The sequence below is a fragment of the Poecilia reticulata genome, chromosome 22 (genome assembly GCF_904066995.2).
Source record: "Poecilia reticulata chromosome 22, P_reticulata-male-v2, whole genome shotgun sequence".
Classification (NCBI taxonomy): domain Eukaryota; kingdom Metazoa; phylum Chordata; class Actinopteri; order Cyprinodontiformes; family Poeciliidae; genus Poecilia; species Poecilia reticulata.
In genome coordinates, this window is record NC_088851.1 from 17,174,559 (window position 1) to 17,188,927 (window position 14,369).

Consider the following 14,369-nt stretch of genomic DNA (forward strand, 5'->3'; position numbering starts at 1 on the left):
TCTTTTCAGTTCTGCTTAACCTTGTATTCGCTTTGATGTCCGAAACTGAGATATATAAAAGCAAAAAGAAAAAGCACAGCTTAAGTGACGCACTTATGGTAGAATCTGTGAATTCTGTCATCAGTGCATCCTGTAGTGTTCATCCAAGACAAAAGGAGAGATGGCAAGGTCATTAGGTAAAGATTTATAGCTATTAATCCAGTGAGGAGAAGGAAGTCAGTAGCATTGGACGCTAAACAGTCCAGCACCGTACACAGGGATGTAAAAGCTCTCTTTGGTCATTTAAAGAGAGCTTTTATACAGTGGTTACCACAGTGGTGGTAATTTACCACAGTGGTGGTAAGATTTTTGGTTGTGACAAAAATCTGAATCCTTGAAATCCTGAATCTTGTTCTGAAATTACTAAAAACGCCCAAGATCTTGTGGTTCTGTAATATGTCTGTCATATAAATGTATCTATAGATGCCCACACCATAATGCAAACTAAGAAAAGTTCTGCTGAAGGCTTTTGGAGACTTTCCTAATAAGCCATTTGGGTGCACTGTGCTCTGGCCGTCTCAAGCAATAAATCTCCAGTAATGATTCCTGTGGGTGGTGAGGAGAGTCCTCAGTGCACAGGTGGCTGCCATCTGGGCATCTGTGTCTGTGTTTGTGGCCACAGGCACCGTGCAGCTGGATCCAACAGTATCATGGGAACGTCTTCTATCGTCTAAAGTCCAAGCAAGCAGCACCGCCTCTCACGTTCTTATGCTTAGATTGCCGTGTAGCATTCTCTGCCGACACCTTGAATGGTGCCTTTAAATGTGTGTTTTAATGCAACTCAGGCTGCTGCTGCGTTCTCCTTTTTTAGTTGATTTCTGATTCTGAGAAACGCATTTTTCCCTGCAGCCAGCTCAGCCCCACTGAAACCGTCTGTCCAGACTTCCTTGTGTGAAATGATTATCCCTTTTATGCTGTTTAACACCTCTCCAGCTGCATGCTTGTCTGCTAGATATTGCTCTATATCTGATCAACCTCTGTCTGGCTGATAAATGGCCTCCGTTCGCTGTATGTAGCCCATTAGCACTCACGTGTGCATGTGCATACCAGAGTTCAGCAGGTTGTTGTCTAAGCAGCCGCGTCAGGGCTCTGCAGCATTAACGACGGGACAGAAACAATGATTCACTCCGCTGCCCCACTGCAGGACTGCAGTGATTTATCACCAAGTTCTGGTTTTATGGGTCTCTGTTAGTGGAAATATGGGGGTCTGCGGTCTCTCAGCCTCTCTCTTGGTCAAGACTTGAATAATAGAGTTTGTGCACAACTTTATGCATCAAAGTATTTACAGTGTGGGCACATAAAGGGTCATTTCACCTGTCATAATTCTCTCCACCTTGAAGGAATTATGACAGTTTATCTAACTTTAATGTCTTGTTACATTATTGTGGTTTTAATAAAGATAATCTTGGAATCCTGTTGCTCTGTTATGCTGTTTGCTGTGTTATGTTTGTCAATGAAGCCTTTTAGCTCATCTATTCTCGCATTTCTCTGCAGTCTCATTGACAAACGAGGTTTCATCGAAGCAGACGCACCACAGATGGCACCACTGACCAACGGCATCACCATGTATGGTGCCACCCAGTCCCAGCAAAGCCACATGGTAAGACACAGACCTGAGACCCCTCTTGTTTCCTCAGGGAGATTTAAGAAAAGTGAAAAATACAGATTTGAGTTTCACCAGTTGATGTAGATGTTTACAGCTGTGCTCAATGTTTACAGCTGTGCTCAGCTCAGCTGGCTTACGTGCAGAGTTTTGTCAGAAATGGAGCAGAGGTGAAAACACGATCCCTTTGCCATTTCACTACTTGAATTGGACAAATCTTTTCTAATCTCTGTTGTACAGAGCTGCAACCTGCATGTGACGCTTTAGTCCCGTCTCTCTTGGTAACTCTGGTCAAAGAATTGAGTTTTAAAATGTGAAGAACGTTAAAAATAAATCCTAACTTTAGCAGTTTTCAAACAATATGTTCAACATTTCCACAAAGAATGACACTAATTGTGTAAGGAATATTCCTTTTTTTACAAAGCCATTTTTTTAAAAGATTGAATATTCTTTTGAAGAAAAATATTTGAAAATGAAAAACAAGAATAAAGTTGTTCCTTACTTGAAAAATCAAAATCTTCGTATTGTGGGTACGATTAAAAATAAGCTGTTTTTCAGAGTTCTGTTGCTTCTGAGCACATTATGTTTAGCTGAACCAAAGGCGAAAATGCCTCTAGTTTGTTGATTTTGGTTTAGATCAAAGCATATTCATGTTAGAATTCCTTGGACCTTGCATCTGTAACTGCTGTGAAAGGTTGTTTTGCAACGCATAAAATACAAATATGCCCCCACTTCAGGTATGTTTTACTTGTAAAACAGTTTATGCATTGATGCATGCCTTTTCTTTCAATTGGAAATGATGCTCTACTTTGTGTTAAGCTATGGCACAAATCCTAATGCAACACACTGAAGTTTGTGGAGGGAACATGACGACATTTCACATGGGTAACGGTTTTGAAGAACTCTAAATACGGTAGAATAAGAAAACACTTCTAAGGGTACACACACTTTTTGTATTGTTCATAGCTAGATAATTAAAGATAATAAATTGTTTAATTTATTGATGAACCACACGTGTTTGGAGCCTTGACTTTTTTTCCTGGTGTTTTAGCTGATTTCTTTAGTTTTCTTGTTTTTAGTTGATATCACAAGGAGGGAGTGTGTTTGAGGTGTTGCCTTAAAAATGTCTAGGTGTGCCTCAGATAAACTCAAATAATGTGGATTATTTTATCAGTGACAACATCATATGGGATTTTCCAAGTTGCGTAAAGGTGGGTTAATTTTAGTGTGCAAGCAACAAGTTATCTCATTATTCTGGCATTTAGCAAACATAAATAATTTTGGTTATCTTAACTGACCGAAAACAGGAAAAGACGTGGTTAAATTTGAAGATGTTGCGCATATTTTTTTCGAAACAACCCAAGATTATTTAAGCTACTTGTCCACATGTGGTTAATTTCTTTAAATAACCCACCACACAACGAACTCCACTCGTCTGTATTGCTCACATCAGAGAGAGTAAATCTAGTTGCTGTTTCTCTCTAGATTTAAATTGATGGTTTTGCTCTGGATTCCAGCGAGCAAGTCAGCAATAATTTCAGCTGAGTAGGAGACGCTCAGTGTTGCTTGTAAATTAGGTCAACAGAAGCAGTGCTGAGTGTTTTTTTTTTTTGTTTGTTTTGTTTTTTTTCCCCTGCCACCACGCTGAAAATCTCCACATTGCAGAGCGACATGAGCTGGAGAATGAGTCTGTCCATTGTGCTCCAAAAGTCAACAACCCTTTTCTTTAAAGTAGCGTCAGCCTGGGAGAATGTTTGGTCTTGTTCAGGCGACCTCTGTGTCACTCTGACGCTTGAATGGAGGCAACCGGTGTTTACCTCACACATTGCAATCTCGCCTTTTCACTTCTCCGGCTGTGCACCAGTCGTCCTCTTTGTTCTCGCCCAATCTTGACCTCGTCATACTTTTTTTACGCGAGTGTGAGCCGTCTCAACGTCGGAAGTGCGCGTTGGGATGAAAGCCGAAGGTGCGTTCCCCTATGTTAACGCATCCAGAAATAACGGCCGTCTGTCCGCTACCTGTAAACCTTGCGTCGCATTACAAAAGTTCTTATCAGTCACCCAGACAATTGTCCACTTCTGTTATGTAACACCAAGATGTGTTTGGAGCCAAGTAAACAAAGCGCATTTGTTCCCTTGTTTTTGTCGCGTCTTGGGTTTGCCATTTTTCGCGGAGTTTCAAAACGCATCTAGATGTTTCCATTTGTCTGGCGATGAAAGCTCCGCTTCCTTGTGATGTGTTTTGTCTGCGAAGCTGCTCAGAAGCCTGACAGCGTGCCATGCAGAGAGGGGCCTTTTAAGCTGTTGCTATGGTAACGATGGATAATATGAAGGCACGTCACACCTTGATAACAAACCCCTCCGCTCTGGTTCTGCCTCAGTTGAGGAGAGGCCTAAGCACATCTTTGTGTTGCCGTCTGAACATTGACTCCAGTCTTTAATTAGATGGAATCTAAACATCTACGAGCTCTGAGTGGGATGGAAATAAACTGTTGTTTATCATGATGCAGTTTTCACCCTTCTTCCTTCCTCTTCCTCTCACACCCAGAGACCAGTGTGGTCAACCACTATTTCCATGTTGATCATTTCACCATGAGAGACTGTTAAACCCACATAAGTTTTACCGCCCAATTTCCTTCCTTCAGTTGCATGACTTTTTCTGTCTCGTAATAACAGCTCAGATCTTTAGTGAAACAAAATGTCTCTCGGAAAGGGACAGTTTTTAATCCTGGTTTCTTGTTCAGGCTGGACTCTGTAAAGTGTTTATTTCCCATTTAGAGAAGCTAAATGGGAGATAAACATTTCTGACTTGTGAAGTTTGTCTCTTATCAAGACCTTTTTAAATTGAATAACTACAAACTAATAAGTAAGTAAATAAATGGGGAGCAAACATGGCGTTTCTGCAAGATCTTGTGAAAATATTACATTTAATAATTCTAATTAAATGGAGGCATGTTATTAATACTAGATCTTAAATTATATTAGTAGAAATATTGAATTTGTACATTTGTAAGGAAAAATAACTAATTTAAAAAACAAATGTCATGGTTTGTAGTTCTGGCAGAGGTATGTGGATGTTCTGCTGTGAGAATGAAGGAAACAAAAATTCATCCCCAGAAATGCAGCTTTCTCCACTGCTGCTAAAACTGATTTATTGAATGTTTTAGGCAATTAAAATCAACATAGTCTTCTTACATTATTCACCTGTGCCTCCTTCAGCCAGGATGGGTTTATTTATATCTAGTATCTAGTTCAGTATTCTGTTAAAATGTGCACCAGTGACTTTTATGAAACTAACTGCTCAGGGTTTGTGCTGAAGTTTGATAACTTTGATCTAAAACACACTTGCTAAAGCACACAAATTTAGGTCCAAAATATTTATTTTCTTTATGAAATTAAATATGTATTATTAGTCCAGTTATTTAAATTTAAATTGGTCGGATTTCAAACTTCTCTTCAAAGATTTAACTCCCAAGATCCCTGCAAAAAACCTTGTAATAGCGCTGAAGTGTGAACATCATATTTTTTGCCATTTTTTTTCTTTTTTTTTATCCTCAGTGAAATTTATCGGTGGTATTAATTCCTCAAAGCTTCTAGATAGTACAGCTGTGATAGAAGAACTACAAGGCCCATAAGACACAGCAACAAATAAACATGTCAAAGGGATTTTATTGCTGAGTATGTTGTCTTTCTCAAACCCTCTCAAGAGAATTTATATACAAGGTTTGGCTTGGAAAATCTTTTACAGATTTTAATAAGATGTATGAATCTGATCAAGCTTACTGTGTAAAAGGAGTCAAAGTAAAAGAAATGTAACCACATGCCAGAGCTTTAAAATGCCGACATACCACTGCAGAATATATTATACTTGCTATTAATATGGAGATCTTTAATTTGGAATAGTTAAAAATAAATTATCTTCACCAGAAACCTTTGTGATGCAGTTTTTAAGTGATCTTGGATCTCAACTTACGACTCTGAAGCGATCGTACGCATCACAGCGATCTGTGACGAAACAAAAAAACAAACAAATACTGAGAAATGAATGACATGCTGCAGTCTCACTTTGCTGTTTTCCAAGGGTAATCGGTGAAACTGGGTGTAGTTGGGATGCAGAGTAGAACCATAAATGGAAGCTTAAGTTCTTAAATATAAACGTTTGTTGTGTCATCATGGCTGCGTGTCGGCAAACCAAAACACATTTTCTCTGGATCACCTGCAGTTCAAGGCTGGTCTGAGCAGTCTTGTCCCTTCTTGTTCTGTCGATTCCTTCTGAGGGAAAGTTCTGAGGCGCTTGGTTAATATTGTTTTTAAGGAAAGTAAAACTAAGTGATGTTTGACTTTCTTTTTTTCTTTTGCTACTTAACGGTGGGAACACAGCAGACTGAGGTGTCTGTATTGCACACAGGACGCGGCACTTTTCATAACATTGAAAACCACAAACTTGCCTGCATTTTGTTTGGATTTCATGTGTGAAGAAAATCACAAAGTATAGTCCATAATTGTGTAGGGAATAAACAAATGTACATGGCTGTGTCAATTTCTCAACAAATAAAAATCCAAATACTGTGAGGTCCATTTATTTTCAACTCGCTGTTGAAAAATAAATGAACACTGACCTATTGCTAAAATAATAGCCACAGGTACTTTTGGGGCATATCTTTGTCATTGGAGCTGAAATTGTTGCCCGTTGTGTCTGTACTTTGACTAGAACTGTGAACATGCTTTGATCTAAACCAGTCTATTGTAGGGTACTTCTTCAAAAGCTTCCCTGCAGAACTAAATCTTTCGCAGCATGTAACACACTGCGACGTGCAGTGTTTATTTTCCCTCCATACAGTAGGGCTTTTGTATATAGGCTAAAAAAATCAGTTTCTGTTTTTCTTAATGAAGCTCTTCTTGCCAAACCTCTAAGTTTATGTTGATGCCCATTTTAAGATGCCATGCTCTGTCTAGATGATTGAATAAAGCTCTGAGAGATTCAGAGATTGGGATGTTGTTTTAGAAACTTCTCCACAGCTTTATTCCTGACCTGCTATGTGCCTCTGTCTTTTTGCGACATAGATGAGTTCTGAAACTTGCTCTGGATGTTATTTTACATCTGAGCATCTGAGTAAATGGGGGCGAATTTAATTTTGAAAAACATTTTTGAAAACCATGTATTCCTTTTCTTCTAGTTCACAACAATGTACAAGTTTGTTGGTTAAAATCCCAGTTAAATCCATCTGACTACAACATGTGAAAACTTATAAAGAGCCATTAGTAGAGATGTTATTGGGAGGAAAAAGAACAAGTTTCATTTGTTTTGGAGTCACAAGTGTCATCTGTTCTTTTTAGGTCACATGTGACATTGAGACAGAAAGGTGAGCAGTTGAAGCCTGACCTTTGCTCTTTTCATCAGAAGGTCTCTGGGAGTGCTGTGGGATGAAGGGCTGTCACCTTTGCTCAGCTGATGATTACACTCTGGTGATAACTGGTTGATGGGCTTTAAGCTAATTCTGTGGCAAAGTTGAAGTCCTAACCCAGACCGATACGTTACAGATAAATAAGCCATGAAGTGGGGATCGAGTAGCTCTGTCTCTGTGGTTTCTCTTTTGTGTTTTCTGCATTTCTAACAAGGCTACTAACATTTATTTCTCTTTCTCCCTCTTATCCAATCACCTCCCCCTTCATGTTCTGCTTTCCTTCATTTCTCCTGTCATCTGTCGGGTGTCTTGTCTGTCTCTGTGCGTTGTACACCCCCGCCACTCCCTTGCATGTCGGCGTTTTGTTTTTTTCCCCTCAGTGTGATCAAGACCAGTGCATTCAGAGCACCAAATTCGTTTTGCAGGCTGCCACCACCCCCCTCCTACAGCAGCGTAGCAGCGAGCCAGTCATCATAACGTCTTCCCCTGAGAACGGGACGTCTCTGCCCGCCCGGGCCTCCCTCACGCTGGGCGGGCCTTGCTCCTCGCTGCCCCTCGGCCAGCCGACCCCGCCGACGTCCACCCCCAGCCTGAGCTGCCACGAGGCCACAGACATGCTGCCGATCCACGGACACTCACTAAACCACACGCACCCCCTCCAGGAGCAGGCAGCTCTCCACCACTATCTCACGCCAGAGGAAGTGCCGTCGCCGCCGGGCATGCTACACTGCGGCAGCCCGCTGGGCCACAGCCACACAGTGCAGACCAGTTTCTACAACCCGGCCAGCCAAGACTCGCTACACGAGGACTCGGTCAGGGGGTTGGTGAAGCTCAGCTCTGTCTGACAGTGGGATATATAAACCCAACTCCTTCTGAAGACTTAAAACTCTCCTGAGCTGCTTTGGTATTGGCCGACTCCCTCTTGAGTTACAGACTCCAGCTGCTAGAAACTGTGTTGAAGCTATCTGAAGTGAAGAAAAAAGTGTTCTCAGCCATCATGTTGCCAAACTTGTCTGCTGGAACTGAGAGAAAAGTTACAGCTTGTGTGTGACCACTCAGAGATAAACTGTTGGGTTTATTTTGTACTTCAAGGGAAGATTAGACAACTTTCATTTGATAATCTGCAAACTGGACTTTGCTTTTCGAAGCGGTATCCTACGTCTGTAAGCCATTTCGAGCAAAAACAAAGGAACTGATTCAACACTTCAGGTCAGGAAGCTGCATTTCTGCCACTGGATCGGACCGGATTTTTGTTAAATATAATTGAACCGACTTGCCTGTTGCTGATCTGACCATGTCTCCTGCCTTTATTCTCAGCATTGTGATGGTTTATGTCATTATGTTGCATATCATCCTGCTTTTTCTATGTAGAAGAAATCAAAGACTGTTGTACTGTACCATAGTTACTACAACTCTTACAAATTATATTTCCTGTGGATATTAATAAAACACCAACTTTTTACCAGATTCTGGTGCATATAAATTGAAAGCATGAGTGTGTATGGTGAGTTCGTCTTGTGCCCACTGTCCGATCATTTTCCAGTTGTTTCCAGAGGAAAGTAAAAACCGTTATTAGCTCTCTGCTGCCACTTTGTGGTTGATCAGACGTACTGCCGGTAACAGCGTTGTTTGTCTCAGCAGGGTTAAATATAGAGATGTTCCCTTTCAGCTCAGAGTCCAACCTCAGGATCAATGAGTATGCCGCGTCTGTTGCGTGTAGACCTTGTGGTCAGCCTGTTTCATCTGTTGGCTCTCCTCTCTGGTTGTTCTGCTTTCTGGAGAAGTTTGAAACTGATTTAAGTTATTTTTTTCCCAGGTCTGGTATATGGACAGAGCAGGGAGAGATTTTTATTTCCTGACACGCTTTCTAAACGTTACCTTTGTTCCACTTTAATTCTTCCATGTTTTTCATCCTTTGTCACTTCTGTCTTCCAAACCAAAGAAATATGGATTTTCACCATTTCACAGCCAGATCTGGATAAATATTTTTATCCCCACTCTTTATTCTCCCCCTTTGTCAAAATATGACCCCCCCTCCTTGTGTCTTCCCTCCACATATATATATATATATATATATATATATATATATATATATATATATATATATATATATATATATATATATTAATATATAATTTTCCTTTGTGCTTGTGGTCCTTTGTATCCATTCATCCTTCCAGTTTCTAGATTTTTGATATCCCATGTTAAAAACCTGCTATAATTTCATATTGAACATTTCATATTTTAAAATTGACATGAAGGATTTAAGAACTTTCACACTTTTTTTTTACACAAAAAAAAAAAAATCTATTGTGTTCATCCTTGTCCATCGCTTTTCTGTCTTTCCTCTCTTCGGTGTTGCAGGTTTTATGTTGAAGTCTGTGTTTCACAGTTAGATCCGCAGTTTTTCCAAAATCAACATTTCTGTTAGTCTGAGTTTAGAATTGGTTAGTAAACGTGTATTAAGCTAAACGATAAAGTAAGCAGTACAGAAACGTTCAGCCAAAGCAGAGAGCTGTGGAGTTCAATGATTCTGCATTTCACCTTAGACCTTAGTTTGTGGTAAAAGCACACAACTGAAGAGTTGTGCTGCTGTGTAGCAGCAGCTGTTCTTTTTAAAGCTTAAACTCGAACCCAAGAATACAAAATGTAAGTAAGACATTCAGTTGTCTTTTATTTATCAAAACATGGAGGATACAAGAGATATTTCTCTTCTTCACTACAGAAGGTAATACAGACAATCCAGAATTAATATCTATTTTTGACTTTAGTGATATATTAGATTTTGAATGGCCACCCTGGACCACAGATGATTTAATACTGGCTGAGTCTTCACATGATCAGTTGTTGTATGAAGTGCATCTGATATTTCTACAGAAATTAAACAAGTTTATTTGAAAAGGATAAAGAGTGGGCTCTTTTAAATTAGAAAATTAGTTTTTTTGATAAAATGCCATTAATGAAATGTAATATACAATCATGCACAATGATGGTGCAAAGATGAGATTTTGTTTTCTGTATTGCACATTGCACCAAAAAAAAAAAAAAAGAATATTCACCTGCATATAATTTAACTTATAAACTAAGCTTAAGTGCTTAAATACGTGTGTCCCGTTTTCTGTCACCCATTAATCTGTCCAATCAGGACCACAAAGACGAACCTCATCAACCACAGTAACAGTGCTAGATTAGCTCAGACCTGAAATTCAAACCTGACGTCCATCGTGTGCGTCACTGTAAGCTAACTGAACCCCGACCGACAACGCGTTGGCTTTGAGTCACCATAACTTCACATCATTGAGCTCCAGGTCTCCCATGATCTCCAGCTGGTCGATGCTGCTCAGGTCCTGCACCCGGTGCCTGAACTCGAACAGGTGCGACCCGTTCACTGCCAGCTTGAACTGATGGGGCTGACAGAGCAGGAGGATCTGGAGGGGGAAGAAATGTTGAGGAATGCTAATCCAGAATGCACCGAGGTGAAAATTCAAAAGATGAACTGACCAGAATAGGGGCACTTTTTTTTTTTTTCTGGTCAGTGAATGATTCTGTTTTAATTTGTAATATAAATGGTCAATGATGCCTCTTCAGATAAAAAAAAAAAAGGGAAAACTAATTTGTGCGTCTCTAAAATCTTGAAAGTTGCTGGTTGCTCCTACCTCAAAGTATTCGCCCGGCGAGAAGGGAAAGAAGGGCAGCTCCCTCTCCTCCTGACCCCAGGATCCGTCCAGGTACGAGTTCCTGATGAACACGCCCGACTTCATCCGGGGGTTCAGATGGAGAGCAATGTTCTCCATCTTGCTGTTGCAGAGGTTGACTGTGAAACTGGAACAGAGGTAAAAATATTCTTGGATATTTCTGGGGTTTTTTGTTTATATATATATATATATATATATATATAAACGTAATATTAAATTTAGAAAAAACATTACTAAAATAGTTCAGCTACATCACACAATTTGTATTATTCCACCCGGTTAAAAGCTTAATTGGAAGATAGATTATTGATTTGTTTGGTACCAATTACAATCACTGAACGGTAAAAACAGCCATGTTTTATTTCACTAAATCATTCAGCATCTTGCAGACGTTTTTATTAACCTTGAACTTTCTCATATTTTGTCATGTGACAACCACAAACATCAGTGGAAAACCCTCCTGCAGGCTGCTAAGGTCATGAGGCTGTGGTTGATTTTCACCTTCTAGCAGAACAATGTCCCTAATCGAAGCATAATCGTGTGGAGTGACCTAATCAAAGCCCAGACATGGATCAAAATATGCACATGTTACAAGCCCTAAAAACTGATGCTGCAAAAATGTATTAAACTTAGCTTGAACATCTTTGCGGTCAAACGTTTTAGGCTCTTGGATGTTCAAAGCGGACATACATGAAAAATACTTACAATTGTCATTTTTAAAATATTTGTTTACCATTTTCCTTCTGTGCAATTTTAAACTTTTGTGTTTAACAAAGTCCCATTAAAACACATAGAATGTTAATAATTGCAATGTGATAAATGAAAAGTACAAAAAAAAGTTTATATATTTGCATATTATTAATAATTTGTTTACCTGTGAGGGTACATGCTGACCTGTCCTTTTATTGTGATGTGCTGTCCTGGGTTCAGTCCTTTGAGTATACTGCCTTTGTAGGGAAGATCCTGTAACAACAATGTTATTATTTTTCTCAAAGTTTGTCACCTGAGCTTCTATGACTGAGCTGTATACAGTAGTGCATATGGAAAGTATTCACAGCGTTTCACTTTATGTCGCAGTCTTATTCCAAATTGTACTAACCTCATGCCTCAAAATTCTACATACCAAGGCTCCATTATGACAATGTGGGGAAAAAAGTGTAAAAGACTGAATCAGCCTTGTGACTCACACAGGCTGATTCTTGGTGAATCAGCCTTGATTTCTTGGTTTTATATTTTTGCAAAAATCTCAAAAGCTCCACAGTGTCATAATGGGGTATTTGGTGTGTAGAATCTTTAGGCAATAGATTAATTTATTACAATTAGGAATAAGTTTGTAATGTTACAAATTAAGGAAAAACAAAGCGCTGTGAATCCTTTCCGGATGCACAGCGAATCCGCTATTTACACTTGGCGAAAATAGAAAGTTAAGGGCCTGTATTCTCAGAGTTTTAGATTAAGAGAGACTGAGTCAGCTGCTCAGAGTGACTTTGAGCGATGAGTCAACAGAAATTCCCATCTCAGTGCAGGACGTGTGATTGACCGCGTGACACTGTCTTCTACGGTTGATGCACACAAAACGACAAAATAGTATTCAGTTCAGACTAAGTTTTAAAAAAAAAAAAATAGCATGAGGATGAAACTGCAAAATTTAATTATTCACCACGCAACAACCACAGCAATTATAGCTTATTTATATCATCGTTACTTTGATTTGTAACAGCTTCTTGCCATGCTGGTTATTTTACTGCATCTATTTAATAATAAGCCCTCAGCTGTCAGCAGTTTACTGTGACTGCCTGCTTGCCTGATCTGGTGAAACGACCATAAAATTAAGGAGTAAAGCTATGTTTAGTCTTAGAATTCATTGAGAATACAGGCCCAAATAGTCTACAGCATGGTGAATAAGCATGGCTGACCATTAAACATTCAGGACCTGTGATGCAGTTTTTATTGCATCATAAGACACCAAGAAAATTCTAACTTCATGGACCCGCTAAAAAATAAAAATAAAAAAGGAAACTCACCAAATCACCTGACTCTGAATATATTGCCTAAAAGAGAAAAAAAAATGTTTAGAAGTGATTCATAAGAAAAAGAGAGAAAAAAAAAACCCCAAAGAAAATTAGAAAGGAGTTAGTTACTGAGTTTGGGATATAGCCAATAGCGTGGACCCTGACATTCCCAGAAATAGAAAACGTGTCGACCCTGGTCAGAGGAGTTCTGTGTTTGTATTCCAGCAGGTGAGTACCATTTACTGCCACCTACAGGCAAAGCCAGACATTCAGTTAGTTTATGTTCTTCAGCTACGGCACACAGGCTGGTGAAGGGCTGCTTCACCTTAAAGCCATTCTTGTGCACTAGAATGATGGTCTCGAAGGGGGCTCCGCGCTTGTAGGGCAGCTGGTGGAGCGTCTCCTCTTTACCCCACTCCTCCTGCAGCAGGGAGTTGCAGACCACACGGGGGGAGTCACTGAAGCGAGGGCTGAAGTGGAGAGCGACGTCTGAGCGCGGTTTGGTGCTGCAGCCGCTTGACAGGTCCACCTGAAACCTGCAGAGAGGACGAACACACAAGTCATGGTTAAAGTTATAAACACAGGCTCAGGAATGTACACATTTAAACTTCTCAGCAGTGCCACAGGCTGATGGTGCCACGCTGCACTGATGCAGTAATTCATGCAACAGGAGCCTCGTATTGAGTGCTTATACTCTCCAGTGTGTCATCACACTTTTTAGTAAGACATATTTTTGTTGCAATTTCCCTTTTTTCTAAACTAAATCAAGTTTTCAAATGTATTTTAAATTTATGCAACACAACAGACAGCTCTATAAGTGCTATCTGCTCGGTTTGACTGGAAAAATCACCTGTCAGCTTCTGGTGGCACAGTCCCCTGGATGATGATGATCTCCCCTGGATGCAGGCCTCCAGGTATGGGACCAGTGTACGGGATCCCCTAAAAGGGAAGGTAAAGTTAAAACCACTGCGTCTACACTGGACGGTCTGGCTTCTGCGTAATATCTGAGAGCTAAAACATCCCTCAGATGCGAGACGGATTAATCAAATGAGAATGGCAGCGGCTTAAGCTGAGAAATTACTAGGAGCGGCTGTGAACATCAACATTAAGCGAAACCTCTTACCGGATCCAGAACGGTGTGTTTTGCATTGGCCACAGACATCGAGCCCCGGGAGTCCTGACAAGCTGCAGCGGGTGACGGACAGCTGACAGTCGGTGGTTTCTGCAGCAAACGGCGGCAGCGTTGGGCTCTGCTGCGCTACCAACTGACGGTACCAGTGGCCATATTTACTCCATCAACGAGCAGCGCATGCGCACAATCTACCATGTGATCAGGCTTACATATGAAAACAGCAGGCTTGTTTTTTTTCTGCTGTTTACTCATACAACTTGTTCAACTCCTGCTCCTCAGGAAAACACACATGTACTTTAAAATAATCTGAGTGTGTGCCAAAAGTTTGACGCAAGTTTATTTGCAGCCAAACAGTCAATAGAAAAAGAAATCAGAATGAAAAAGTTGATATTAATTACAATATTGGCAAAGGACAGCATGTCTCCTCTGTTTTTTTTAATTAGGATAATATTTCAGTTGTATTTGAGAGCATTGGGAACAATCT

The 14,369-nt window shown here is 40.2% G+C and overlaps 2 protein-coding genes across 5 annotated transcripts in view; one reads left to right on the top strand and one right to left on the bottom strand.

The window, feature by feature from the left end:
- Nucleotides 1-8,513, top strand: part of LOC103458587 (palmitoyltransferase ZDHHC14-like) — a 45,526-nt gene extending 37,013 nt beyond the window's left edge. The window contains exons 9-11 of one of the 4 annotated variants that reach the window (XM_017302591.2): nt 1,534-1,639; nt 6,979-7,004; nt 7,427-7,673. In XM_017302591.2, the coding sequence (XP_017158080.1) occupies nt 1,534-1,639; nt 6,979-7,004; nt 7,427-7,523 (229 nt within the window). In that variant the 3' untranslated portion in view covers nt 7,524-7,673. Of the gene's footprint in view, nt 1-1,533; nt 1,640-6,978; nt 7,005-7,426 lie in introns of all 4 variants that reach the window. The other 3 variants (XM_017302592.2, XM_008399504.3, XM_008399503.3) reach the window with 3 other exon arrangements.
- Nucleotides 8,514-9,700: 1,187 nt separating this feature from the next.
- On the bottom strand, nt 9,701-14,060 carry lgals8b (galectin 8b). Its single transcript, XM_008399502.3, has 8 exons — nt 13,877-14,060; nt 13,604-13,692; nt 13,079-13,289; nt 12,883-13,002; nt 12,766-12,792; nt 11,616-11,704; nt 10,703-10,868; nt 9,701-10,474 (listed from the first exon to the last, which is right to left on the bottom strand). The coding sequence occupies exons 1-8, from the start codon at nt 13,913-13,915 to the stop codon at nt 10,325-10,327; spliced, it is 891 nt and encodes a 296-aa protein (XP_008397724.1). The 5' UTR covers nt 13,916-14,060; the 3' UTR covers nt 9,701-10,324.
- Between the last annotated feature and the right edge of the window lie 309 nt (nt 14,061-14,369).

Excerpts from the sequence above, each read along its gene's own strand:
- lgals8b (XM_008399502.3), bottom strand. The coding sequence starts at position 13,915 with ATGTCTGTGGCCAATGCAAAACACACCGTTCTGGATCCG. Across the intron at positions 10,869-11,615 it reads GTCAGCATGTACCCTCACAG|TTTCACAGTCAACCTCTGCA; the intron begins GTAAACAAATTA and ends CCTCTGTTCCAG. Across the intron at positions 10,475-10,702 it reads CGCCGGGCGAATACTTTGAG|ATCCTCCTGCTCTGTCAGCC; the intron begins GTAGGAGCAACC and ends TTCCCCCTCCAG.